The sequence below is a fragment of the Filicampus tigris genome, chromosome 3 (genome assembly GCF_054856515.1).
Source record: "Filicampus tigris isolate MCC_2025a chromosome 3, RoL_Ftig_1.0, whole genome shotgun sequence".
NCBI classification, from domain to species: Eukaryota; Metazoa; Chordata; class Actinopteri; order Syngnathiformes; family Syngnathidae; genus Filicampus; species Filicampus tigris.
Genome location: NC_141219.1, coordinates 6,311,794 through 6,324,711, shown reverse-complemented (window position 1 = coordinate 6,324,711; position 12,918 = coordinate 6,311,794). Strand labels below are relative to the sequence as shown.

The following is a 12,918-nucleotide window of genomic DNA, read 5'->3' as shown; positions in this document are numbered from 1 at the left end:
TTTTTTTTTTTTTTTTTTTTACATTGACTGTCATTCAAAATCACAAAGATTCTTGCTCTGACACCGAGGAATAATTTTTGGTCTAAATCTATGTAAAGGAGTACTGTTGAACATGCATCTGGCATTCATTTTTGGATATCATTAATGAAATCTCATTTTAATATGGCTGGGGAAAACTTTGAATATTTGTGCAAAACTTTGAATAGGAAAGAAATCGGTGTGACCTTTGGCTGCTTTGGGACATTTCAAGAAATAGGTGTATCATTTTTAGAAACTTTTGGAAATAAAAAGTCTTGCATTTTAGAGATTTTTAAAAAAATAAATAAATTGGCATATTAAAAAATGCAGATTTTTTTTCTGACAAAGGTATATTTTGCAGAAAAATTACATTTTTATGAGTAAAATAAGAGAGGGAAAAATGTTCTCAGAGGTAGGAGTTGTATTTTTGAAAAAAAAAAAAATGTTGTTCGTTCTCCAAACAAATTCGAAATTAAAGGTATAATCTTTCATAAATAAAGTAATGAGAAGAGATGATCAATGTAAAATTTTTTGGGAAAAATATCTGATAAAAAATATGTATATATAATTTTTAAAAATTTAAGAAAATTTGTTTTTGTTTTTTTTTGTTAAAAGGGTTGTGTTTTTCTGTAATGTCTGGTATATAGCGAAAAGAAAAAAAAACAACAATTTTTTTTTTTAAGAAAAAAGGTTTTAAATATGAGACAGAGAGTTAACTTCCAAATGACCTGTTGAAGTTGTAAAATCATTACCGAAATCTGACCGTTTGAGCACTGACAGAAGAAGACTTGCCAAACATGAACTTTCTTGCTAACTCTGGATTTTTTTTTCAACAGCATTAACTATCCTTTATAATCTTCTCTCTGTTACGCCTTTCAGCTGGTGGACAGGAGACTGGGCAGCATGCAGTCGCTCGTGCGGCGGAGGCCAGCAGGCCAGGACGCTGCGTTGCATGAGGAAGGTGACCTACCAGCGGGAGGAGGCAGCGACGCACTCCCTCTGCCCCGTCGTCTCACCGGCGCAGCTCCGGCCCTGCAACACGCAGGCCTGCCCGCCGGTTTGGAACACGGGAGCCTGGTCGCAGGTACCGTGTCATGTGTCATTCAAAGCATAAAACAACAAATTCATTTCATCTTCTTGCACTAGCGCAACCAGTAAATTTGTTGATTTTTTTTTTTTTAATTAATAATTACTATTCTTGAATATTTTTGGGTTGGGGACAAAATTCTGCACCACACTTCAGTCCGTTTAATAGTTTTTTTTTTTTTTAATGTACTACCTTGCTTACAGATATGCTGCAATAAAATAATGGCATTCACTAAACAGGTACAGGGGAAAAAGAGCAAACCTTATTTTGGCCTATTTGAACTAAAATAAGTGGTTGTGGATTTCAGAACAATCGTCGTAACTTTGTTCTTTTTGTCCCCATGTTTTAGTAGCTTCCACTCACTTATGGTCAGAAAAAAATCATCTTTGTACATTTGTGGACATAAATGTAGCCTTATGTGGCCTTAAATTAAAACATGGTGACATGTTTTGAAGATGTTTGCATAATTAAAGGCTTCAAGGAAAAACGTATGTACACGCACGCACGCACAGCATTTGCATACAAGTCGCACTCATCCACAACGCTCTACTGCCCTCTGCTGGAACTTTGGTCATCTGACAAATTGCAAATGATAGTGAAAATACTCGTCAGATTTATTGCTCATGTGCAAATATACAGTATATAATGAACCCAAAATTGAATCATAATTATTGGAAATAATAAAAATTCTAAATTTTATCCAAGAGTCATCCGTAATGTTTCTTTGAACATTATATAGAAAATTATTATTATTATTATTATTATTATTATTATTATTATTATTATTAGTCAATTTTAAGAGCAATATTTTTTTCAAGCAAAAGAAATATATTATGTTATTTTTATTACTATGCCAAGAATTATGTACATTTTGGGGAAAATATATATTTCCATGAAAACAGTTCTACTTAAAAAAATCACTTTAAAAAGTTGTATATTTTTGAGATTTTATTTTGGACAAGAACACTCCTATTCTTACAAGAACTAAATGATTTTTTTCGTTATTTGTTTTTTTCATTTGAGACAAAAAAAAGTCGTTTAATTTTGTGCTTTGTTTTTCAAATGAAAAAAAAAAAGGTTTGTTTTTTTTAATGACCAGTAATATATTTTTTGAGAAATAATAAAAAGAGTTGTCATCCCATTAGAATAAAGTCTGATTTGTTTTGAAAAAAAAATGTTGCATTTTTCAAGGATAAATGACTTTTAGTTTCAAGGTTAAAAAAACATTTTGAATTAAAAAAAAAAAAAGTAAAAGCCAGATTTTTGGATGTTTTTCCAAAAACTGTTGCATATTTTCATCAAAACATGTCCATACAATGACAGGACTTTGCGTTATACTGTTAAGTATGAAGATGCAAAAAAAGGATTTCACTCACTCAATTTTAGTTTCTCTTGCAGGGGAATCCGATATGTTGTGTAACTTTATTCAGGCCACACCAGATTATAATTCTGTTAAAAAAAAAAGAAAGAAAAAGAGATTTAGAGATTGCTGTCACTCCGCCATTACCCAGCCATCAATCTTTGTGACGGTAGTGCGACTCTTTGCTGAGTTCAGGTGGCGGTCAAAGGCTTTCTCCTTGAAAAGACCAATGGAAGCTTTCAGTGTCAAAAGCACCGCTGGGATGAGGCAGCTTCTATATGTGATGTGTGTGTGTGTGTGTGTGTGTGTGTGCATATAAATGGTGTGTGTGTGTTAGGGGGCAGTGCAGTAACATAAAGCACCCTGGCGTCCCTGATGAGCAGTTGTTTTTTTTTTTTTCCCCATCTGAAGTTTACTGCGTTGTTGTGTTGCCGGATACTCTGATGGTTGGAGGTCATTTGTGAGCGATGGCGTTATCGTGTTTAATGTTTGGGTCCATAATCGAGCCTCAGCCAAGTGCGACCTTCGCTTTGCTAGTCAAGCGTGTGTTGAATTATCAATGCGCAATTCTCAGACGGATGCAGAACGCTAAAACGAGGCACATTTTGTGAGACTGACAGGACATTACTGTATGGGTAAAAAAAATCAAAAAAACAAAACAATAGTTGTCGTTTCCATTTATGCCTTGTGAAGAATGTCACACAATTGTACAGAACAGATGGATGCAGTTTACATAAGCGTCATTGTAATTCTACTTTTAGTCAAGTTGTTTCCCCCCAGCCGCTTCACTTCTATTGGCAGCTTATTCAACGTGTGTGCAGGAAAACAGCTAAATGCGGCCATGTTTATTTTGAACTCTGGGCTCCCCTAATTGACCCAAGTCTGCAGATCTTAGAGCCCCACAGGGTTTATATTCATTCAGTATTTCCTTAATGTATTCAGGACCCAAACCATCCAGTGATTTGTAGACCAGTAGCATCATTTTAAAATCTATTCTACAGCTAATTGGGAGCCACTGTAAAAAGCCTTTAGGACTGGAGAAATGTGTTCTGTTCCGGAGTCCAGTCAAATGATTGTTACAATAATCAAAATAAAAACATGGATACATTTCTCCTGGTCTGCTTGGAGCATGCAACTCTTCAGTCTGGAGATGTTTTTCAGCTGGTAAAAGGCAAAATAAGAATAATCTATTCTTATTCTCTGAGAAACTCGTCTATTCACTGTTTTTTTTTTTTTTGTGCTCAGGTCAAAGCCCTATTTTAAAAATATTGGTTTGGCATCAGCTTGTGTCATCTTGGCGCCAAGAAACTTGGATGTTTTTTTTAAAATTGTGCCTCAACACATATTCAGGATTTTCTAAACTCAAATTCACTAATTTTCAAATTCACCTATTTGTTGATTTTTTTTTTTTTTACATTTTTGTATTGTATCTTCCCTTATCTGGTTTCAAGGATAAACTCATTTTTTTTCAAGAAGTTCAATTTGGAGGAAATTTGGCCCGCCGACTAGGAACTGTGTATTGGAATGTTGCATATTTGGGAGACAAATGTTGTACTCTCACAAGATTAAAGTTACGGGAATCACTGCCCTATTTTATTTGGAAGTAGTCCAAAAAAGTGGAGCATATATTTTAAATCCAGCCATAGCGGATCCCAAGCAAGGTTATAAAAAAAATAGTGTCGGGCCCACACATACGCTCCACTAACCCTCCAGAGGACGCCACCTGTGTCTCACCGCGTCTTCTCACTGTGTCCTCCGCCCGCAGTGCTCCAAGAGTTGCGGCCGCGGTCTGAGGAAGCGAAGCGTGTTCTGCCAAAGCGGCGACCCCGGCGCGGCGGCGGTGGTGCCCGACAGCATGTGCAGACAGAACCAGCAACCCAAAGCCCAGGAGAGCTGCGTCCTGCGCCGCTGCCCAAAGAACGACAAGCTGCAGTGGACACACACTTCCTGGGGAGAGGTAAGAAGAAAAATTTGATGGTGACCCACTTCATATATATGGAGGCCACAGCCTCGAAGAAACTTCTCCACTATGGACCTGCATGCCGCGCAGAATGCATACATATACGTACACGTACGTATATGCAGAGGTTGTCATTCCGCCTGGCCGACGGACCGGTCCGTCTATCCGTCAATGACGGACGCCCGTTTTGCTGACTTTAGACGATAGACGGGAAACTTAAAAAAAAAAAAAAAAGACGGACTAAGCATAGACAGAAGTTGTTTTTTATCCGCCTGTGTAATCATAACTAACTTGGTCAAGTCCGAACTGACCTCACAGTCAATTATTGACTTTTTGCTGAAGAGAGACGGAAACGCGACCCAGACTGCATTGACTGCATATGTACAGCAGGTGGCGGTATGCACCAAATAGAGCATCCTTAGTTTCTCAGGCTAACCATTCATTATCCAAACCGCTTATCTAAGAAGTAATATAGTACCGGCAGCTGTGAGTACAAAGAGAGTTTTACAGAGAGGTTCCTGTAAATTAAGTTTTACATTTTTATTTTTTGGAAAGAGTGGGTTTCGCTAAAAGATTCGCTAAATTCATTTACTGTCATTTCTGGTTTATTTCGGTTTGTAAGGACCAGGAAGCATTTTAATCCACCAGGATTGTACCTTTTGGCAACAATGCGACAGGATTCTGGTTAAGGTAACCACAACTTTACCAATTTAATCAAATCGGTTCAAATAATGGATGGATGCATTTTTTATCCGTTGGACTTTTTTTGTTTCCGGAATGATGAAGGATGGACCGGCGGACCTTTGATATCTACAGATGCAAGCGCCGTTAAAATAATATGACGTACTGACCGACAGACAGATTACAGTTCGGTCCGTCTTGAAAAATAGACGGATTGACGGATGACGGACGGGTACCCAGGCTGCTGACGGATGAGCAAATTTTAGTCAAATGCCCACCTCTGCGTATATGTATACGTACAAAATATTTTCTTCAATTCATGCTTTTAAAAAAAAAAAAAAGTAAGGCAAGGAAACTTTATTTACACACCACATTTCATACACAAGACTACTGAATGTGTCTCACACAACTAAAAGCACAACACCTAAAAGCATATACAAACAGAACGAATCATACGTAAGCCAATTAATTTTAAGGGAACTTGAAAAGTTTGAAATGACATTTAACTGCTGGTAATTATAATTAGTGGTTAATTTACAGTTAATATACACAATTGTAAGAAAAAAAAACTTCCTCTCAAACACAAAAATGAAGACATTTTTCAATTGTTGTGTTTTAGTGCTCCAGGTCATGCGGTCCTGGCCTGCAGAAGCGAGAACTCCGCTGTGGGGAGAAAGACTTCCAGGCAGGGTAAGAACTCTTCTCAACAATCTTAGTTTCATCTGCAAAAGTCCACTTCAGTCGTGTTCCCTCTCTTCGCAGGTTTGTGGAGTTTCCTGTGAGGAGATGCAGGAACCTTGCCAAACCGTCGGCGGATCTCCAGCGGTCCTGCGACCGAGGTCCCTGCCCCGAGCTGGCCCGGGTTCTGGTGGGCAGGACCGTCCCCGGCGCTGTGGTGTCAAGCTGGTACTCTTCTCCATGGCAACAGGTACCCATCATCAATGTGAAACACTCACGGTTGGAAGATAAAAAGGTCAGATGACAAATGAGGTGTGGCACTAGTCAAATGTTTGGTACACCTTCTCATTCAGCAGCATGAGAAAGCGTCTCCAAACTGTTTTCTGGTAGAGTACCGGCTGAAAGCTATCAAATACCACGAACGCCGGCGACTTGTGCTGAATCATACAATGACAGTGTAATTAACTAGCGGTTTGTTAGCGTCCTAAATTAGCGAATGAATATTCAATTAATTTAAAAAAAAATTAGCGAGTGTAATATGATTTCGGGATGGGGTTGTGTTTATGTTGGTGGCACTACGTCGAAAACGGAAGTCAAGTTAGCCGTTACGCCATCACGTGGCCCACCTTCAAAGTAAAAGTCTTCTAAGGCAATTGTGTGGTATCAATGACGCAATGTATTATTTGGTTAGCTTTATTTTGACGTTAGCCTTTGCAGAGGCGGTGTGTTCGTTGAGTATGTTTGCAATACACTCTCGTACGTGCGATTTACGTGAGTTTGATGGTTTTCAACTTCCTCTGCTGAATGCGGACTAATCACTTTGCCTTAATGTGACCGCAGTTTTTTTTTAACCAACTATTCATAAAAACGGAGTGGATATTTCTGCTTGAGTCATATTCCACAAACGCAATATTAATCAGAATACTGTGTTTGGACTAGTGGGGATACAAAGACATTTTTGGATTCGACTTGCGCTTTAAATTAAAAACAAATTACAATTCAAGGAAGTTTTTTTTTTTTTTTTTTAGACGAACAGTCATAGATTTTTGAGGAAAAGGTTTTAATATTTTTGAAAATTTCTGAAAAAATGTAATCCTTGGAGAATCCTTGTTAATTTTGCTGTGAAAAAAAAGAAGCACTACATAATTCCAGTAAACTGTTACGTTTACGTTTTTCTTTTTTTTTTGATGAAAAGTCAGTTATGGTTTTGCAAAAAGTATTTTCCATATTTGCATATTCTTATGAAACTTTTTGCGTATTTTTGCATGTGCATGTTTTTTAAATAAAGGAATAGGAAGACAAGTTTTTTCCAAGTCTTTTTTTTTCAGTGCACCCTTTAAAAAAAAAAAATAATAATAATAATTAAACATTCTTATGAGAAAGGAATTTAGTCAAGTGAATTTTCTAGAAGAAACCGCAAAATAATTCCAGTAAAAAAACTGTCTCCTGATGATCAACCCGTGTGACATTTGTTTCGACTTTGCTCTCCTTGCACTGCTCTGTCGTCAGCAAGTCAACACGCAGCGTGTGCAAACTGTGGGCAGCTTGTTGCGTGTTGTCAGTCCTCATCTATTATGCATCAAGTCTTGAGGGCAACCTCTGATAGTTTGATCCAAGCGTGTGATTGCCGCCTGTTCCCACCAGAAGAGATGCTTGCCCACGTCTGTCTGCTGGGCGATTGCATTCTGTTTCTTTTCTAAATGGCTTCTTCTTCTGCTTCTTCCTTGAGTGCTCGGTGTCCTGCGGCGGGGGCGTCCAGACCCGCGGCGTCCAGTGTCTGCATCAGGGTCGTCCGGCGACCGGCTGCCTTGCCCACCAGCGACCAGTCGCGACACGGGCCTGCAACACTCAGTTCTGCCCCCGCGCCGCACCGCCATCACAACACCACAACCGCGTCACGGCCGTAGGGACCACATTGAGAGGTAAAGTGCTTCCGAGTAAAGGTGCTCTCGTGTCTCCGTCACCGGGTCTCAAACTTTTTAGGTCCAAAGACCTCCGTACAGGGGAGATTTAATAATTCACGAGACAATTAAAGACAACTACCATGTGCATCTCTAAATGCCTTATAGGAATGAACAAGTAGATTAGAGATACTTTTACAATAGATACAATAGAGATATTTTTTCAGTGTCATTACACTGGTCAACACATTTTGGTGCCAAGAAACTTTCAAGAGTTTTAGGGTACATTGAAATAAAATGGTGTGTTGAATTTACTGAATTTTACTTCATCAAGTGGTTGCACAAAATAAAATCATTTGGATCCCGCGACATTTTTTATTCACCTTCACTAAAAGTTAAACTATTAGCGTCAACATTTTTTTAAATTACTATCTCCAACTCTTAACTCATACTTTTATTCAACAATTTTTCCGATTTTCTTTTTTTTTTTCTTTTTTTCCTAGACAATAGTCATATTTGTTTAAAAAGTCTAACTAAAAGTTCAGGGAGCTCCCAGAGTCACCAGCATGTCTTAAAAAGTGAAATGAAAACATAAATAAATAAATACATCGCTCCCTATGGTTTTCGAGAGTAAATTGTTTTCAAAAATTTCAAAATAACTGAAAAATTCTACTTTCATTTAACTTTGTTTTAATTTTAAACAAAAGCTGCAGAGTTCTCAGGGTCAGCAGCATGCATCTCTTTTAAAGTTGAGTGAAAATCTAAACAAATAGTTCCCTGAAGTTACCACAGTTTAAAAGATTTTTAAAGATCAGATTTTTAAAAAAAGGTTGACGCCAAGAAAATGCTGACTATCCGCGCCGATCATCACTTCGGCTGGCAATCGATCCGGTCCAAAATCAGTCCGCCTATCCCTACAAGAAGTCACTTTTATTGTGATGAAAAAGTCATATTAATACAACAAATTTTTATTTTTTAAAGAAAAAAAAAAGTCATGTTCTGAGAATAAAGTCGTATCGTTTCAAGAAACGAAAGTCGTTATATTTACACGAATCAAAGACTCACAAAATTCATTGTTTTCCCCTTGATCACTTACAGCCTCCCCTCCCAAAAATTGGTTTCGTCTACCCCTTCAAATAAACGAATTCCATGGCGCGGGTATCTGTACTGAGGCTCCGTTGTGCGGTCTCTCTCTGCAGGCGACGCACCCTGCGTTGACCGCTTCAGCTGGTGCCACCTGGTCCCCCAACACGGCGTCTGCGGCCACAAATTCTACGGGGATCAGTGCTGCCGTTCCTGCACGGGCAGGAGGCTCTAGAGCGCCCCCTAGTGAAGAAACAAAAGCAACTCTCAGAACACATAGAACTGCACCCGGCAGAATGTGTTTGTCCTTCCTGGAGTACTTGACTAATTGAACTGAGTGAAGAAGTAAGACGAGATGATCAACCGACTGGAAAAGTAACATTTACTGTCTGTGGGACATTTGAGCGCTCCTCCTTTGTTGTTATTAGCTGGCCTCTATCGTGTGTGTATTTAAAGGACCCGATGCCTTTATTTAACTTATTGCTCATGATGTGACATTATGTTGTGCAGTGGCTCTGTGACGTGTTACTCACCCACGATGGACATTCTCCACATGATGACATTTTGTATTTTTTTTTTTTTTTTTTTTAATTTCCATCATGTCTGTTGCTTTCCTTGTTTGAAATGGCGTATTATTAACATTTGGTGCACTTCTCCTGGTCCTCTTTTTCTGCTTCCTGCTGCTGACGCACCACCAGGACCTTCCATGCGTGTTGACACGGTGGAAAACATGCTTTTGTGTCTGTATCTCCTGTATCGCTACAATAATAATACAGCTTATTCGAGAAGCAACCTCTGTTGGTTTTGATTTTTGTCCTATCAAAGGCGTTTTGAGATCTATATTAAAAAAAAAAAAAAAAAAAAGGCCAGTAAGTTTGTCTTATGATGATTTTTGGATGTGGATATGGAAGACCTGTATTGATTTTGAAGGTCAAAACAGAACATATTGCATTGCAGCACCGGCAGCCACCAGAAAGGATTGCTTGTGACCCGTCAGTTGGATTCGACTGCTTTGCTTTTACGCCTCCAAACCTTCCCGTTTCATCGACTCGCTGATTGCGCAACTGCTGCCGATGACATCGTTGCACTTTAATCAAACGCGGGACCGACTGTGTGGTCAAGAAACCAGTGTTTACTCTGCCTCAATGTGTGTAAAATTGTTTGTAAAATTGACTATAATTATTTTTAAAGCGGAATTCAACCTAAACGTATTTTTTTCAAGTATATGTTCTATGCAGGCTCACTAGTTGAAACAAGGCAATATGATTAATATGACATATGAGTTAAGCAGCAAAATCCTCCAGTTTTTAGCCATCTAAGGGAGCGGCCATTTTGTCACTTCTATCAACTGATAATGACATCACAACTACTAAGGGCTCAGGTAATGATCAATCACAGCTCACCTGTTTTCTGAAGCTGAGCCATGATTGGTCATTATCTGAGCAACTGTGATGTCATTTTCAGTTGACAGAAGTGACAAAATGGCCGCCCCTTCAGATAGTTAAAAACTGGTGGATTAAACTCTTATTCCACAAACGCAACATTAATCAGAATGCCTTGTTTCAATTAGTGTGCCTGCATAGAACATATTCTTGAAAAAAATATTTGGGTTGACTTCCCCTTTAAGAGGTTTATAAGTCTGAAAATATTAGTATCAGTATAAATACCCAAAGCTAGTGACGGGAAAATGAAGCTTCAAATTTGCTTCAGGAACCAGTTGTTGTATTTATCATTGTAATGCTCCTCTCGCCAGTTGATGAGCACCGCCACCTTGCGCCACAAAAATAAAACCCATTTCCACTTTCAACTAGATATCGGCGCTCACAATGATCAACAGCGAGCGTGTGCTAAATGCTAACAGCTAAGAAGACTAATAGCTGCTGTCTGTTTGCATGGACAGAAATCAAGTGTGGAACAGGGAGCACGATGTCCACGCTGCCTCTGCCCAATCTATCCAATCCAAAATGGAGCCTGTCGCCCTTAATCCCCTGCACCTCGGCTGATCGATGCAGCTATTTCTGCCTTGTATTTTCACATTTTCTCCCGTTCCATCTAAGGGCCTGGTTGTTATTTTCCCACCTCCAGCCCTGTCAAGCTATCCCCCCCAACCCCGCCCCACCCCACCCCGCCCGGCCTAAGGCGCTCGTTTGTGTGCGCAGTGAACCCTGATAGGACCCCCTCAACCACTGTCAGTGGACCTGATCACATCTTAAGAGAGTCCCATCATGCTGCCTTTAAAATATCCATCTCTCTATTTCTCCAAAGGCTTTACTGCACAAGCTGTCATATTTCAGCGGTGCTTTTCACTGAGCACCTGCGAAAAGGCAACGCACATCTCGGGCCTTTTCTAACACCCCATGTGGCTCGTAGCCTCATACCGTAGATCATAATGAAACACTAAGCCCAATAAGCAGACTTGCCTAAAATAGAGGATGCTATTTTATTTACATCTTTGTTACGTCTAGATTATGTATAAGTGTGATGGCCTGCCCCTAACGAAGGTGCTTTTCAGTTGACTAATTCCAACTACAACTGGTGGGGAAAACAACATGTTCGTTAATGAAATAAAATAAAAATGCTTTTTCCAAAAAACAAAATCAACTGAACTACATCTTACATCGATAAAACTAACGAAAATTAACGTAGCCGTATGTCCGTATGGACAGGAGAAGGAAGGTCAAACGGTCATTTCAGAATTGTAGTTTACTTGAACGTTTTTTTTTCTGTTTCGTTTTTTTTAATGTAGCACCCGACAAATATCCCTTATAATAAAAATTAAAACTAATACTCATAAAAAAAACTCAACTAAAACAAAGCAATAAAAAAAGAAATCTAAACCAACAAACCTGCTCTAAAAACTAATTGAAACTAACTGAATAAAAAAAAGCAAAAGTCATGATGACATAAAAACTAACTATGATGAAAACTCCAAAAGGATTAAAGCCCTGCCCCTCATAATAATGATTGTCCCTTTTTTTTTGCCTCTCCCTTGGAGAAATTTTTTTATGATACTTTTTAACAATTATTGTTTTTTTTTTTTGTTGTTTTTTTTTTTTCTTTTTAGGAGGCTCTAGAGGAGACGAAGGAGTGACATGACCTGTCATTAATTTAATGACTTTACCTAACCTGATCCTACCAGAACCCCAACCAACACCTGCCTAATAATGCCATCTCACATTCCCTGAACACTACTCATGAACTCTAACCTTAAACCCTGAGACTAACTGTCAGGTTCATTAGATAGACATTTATGAAAACCCCACAAAATAAGGAAATGAGGACACTCTCTTTGAATTCTAAAGCTTGCAAGGAGAACGGAGAAGAACTGTGCAATACAATTCTTACAGGCCTTCTAAAAAAAAGTCTCCCCGTCTCCCTTCTTTTTATCCTCACACCCCTAAGCAATCACCTACATATTAGCGAACGTTAGCTTGACCTCTCCTGACCTCCTTGCGATTAGTTTATGAGTAGAGAAATCAACAATGTGGCAGGAAATTTCAGCAATCACCTTCATATTAGCGAACGTTAGCTTGACTTCCCCTGACCTCCTTGCGATTAAATTACGAAAGCATCACGAGCAGCAAATGTATGATTTAGCAAACGACAGTGATTATTATCCGAATAATAATAATACCGTGATCCTACCATAACCCAACACTAACTGCACCCTAAACGCAACTAAAATCAGCAACTACAACCGACCTGGTTGTGTGACTCGGCACTGACTCGCATTAGTGCATTTTCCCCTTCTCTCTTCAGTGAGAAATCACAATTTCAGCGCCCCCAACAGAGGACACTCGTTCATTCAAGCGCTTTCCCCTGCACGTGGATCACGGAGCTTTTGGACGTGAAGAAGATGAGGTCCCCCCCGCGGCAGATCTGGCATGATTAACGGCTCAAACGACAAGCGACGGCTCTCGGCATGGCGGCGGGTCTTTGTGCCAGTGTCACCGGCGGAATGATTTAAAAAGGCTGCAGTGAAAAGAAGACCTGTGGATATCAGCAAAGCCGGCCAAGCCTATAGCCCATTAGCCTCTTCTCTCCTATCGATCGGCGTGTTTGTTACGGCGTCTTGTCCTCCTCCACCTTGCCGTCACCTTGTCTGTCCCTCCGTCTGCTTTTTTGCAAGCGCTGAAAAGTTTCGACTTGA

General features: G+C 39.4%; 1 protein-coding gene and 1 long non-coding RNA gene across 4 annotated transcripts in view; one reads left to right on the top strand and one right to left on the bottom strand.

The window, feature by feature from the left end:
* The window catches only part of adamts18 (ADAM metallopeptidase with thrombospondin type 1 motif, 18), a 73,348-nt gene extending 63,769 nt beyond the window's left edge, over nucleotides 1–9,579 (top strand). For all 3 annotated transcript variants that reach the window (XM_086025808.1, XM_086025806.1, XM_086025807.1), the window contains exons 22-27: nucleotides 898–1,102; nucleotides 4,231–4,422; nucleotides 5,726–5,796; nucleotides 5,869–6,034; nucleotides 7,514–7,706; nucleotides 8,885–9,579. In XM_086025808.1, the coding sequence (XP_085881934.1) occupies nucleotides 898–1,102; nucleotides 4,231–4,422; nucleotides 5,726–5,796; nucleotides 5,869–6,034; nucleotides 7,514–7,706; nucleotides 8,885–9,003 (946 nt within the window). In that variant the 3' untranslated portion in view covers nucleotides 9,004–9,579. The remainder of the gene's footprint in view (nucleotides 1–897; nucleotides 1,103–4,230; nucleotides 4,423–5,725; nucleotides 5,797–5,868; nucleotides 6,035–7,513; nucleotides 7,707–8,884) is intronic.
* LOC147149682 (uncharacterized) overlaps nucleotides 8,431–12,918 on the bottom strand; it is a 268,040-nt gene continuing 263,552 nt past the window's right edge. Inside the window, exon 5 of the long non-coding RNA XR_015086164.1 lies at nucleotides 8,431–9,011. This is a non-coding gene — a long non-coding RNA (uncharacterized LOC147149682). The remainder of the gene's footprint in view (nucleotides 9,012–12,918) is intronic.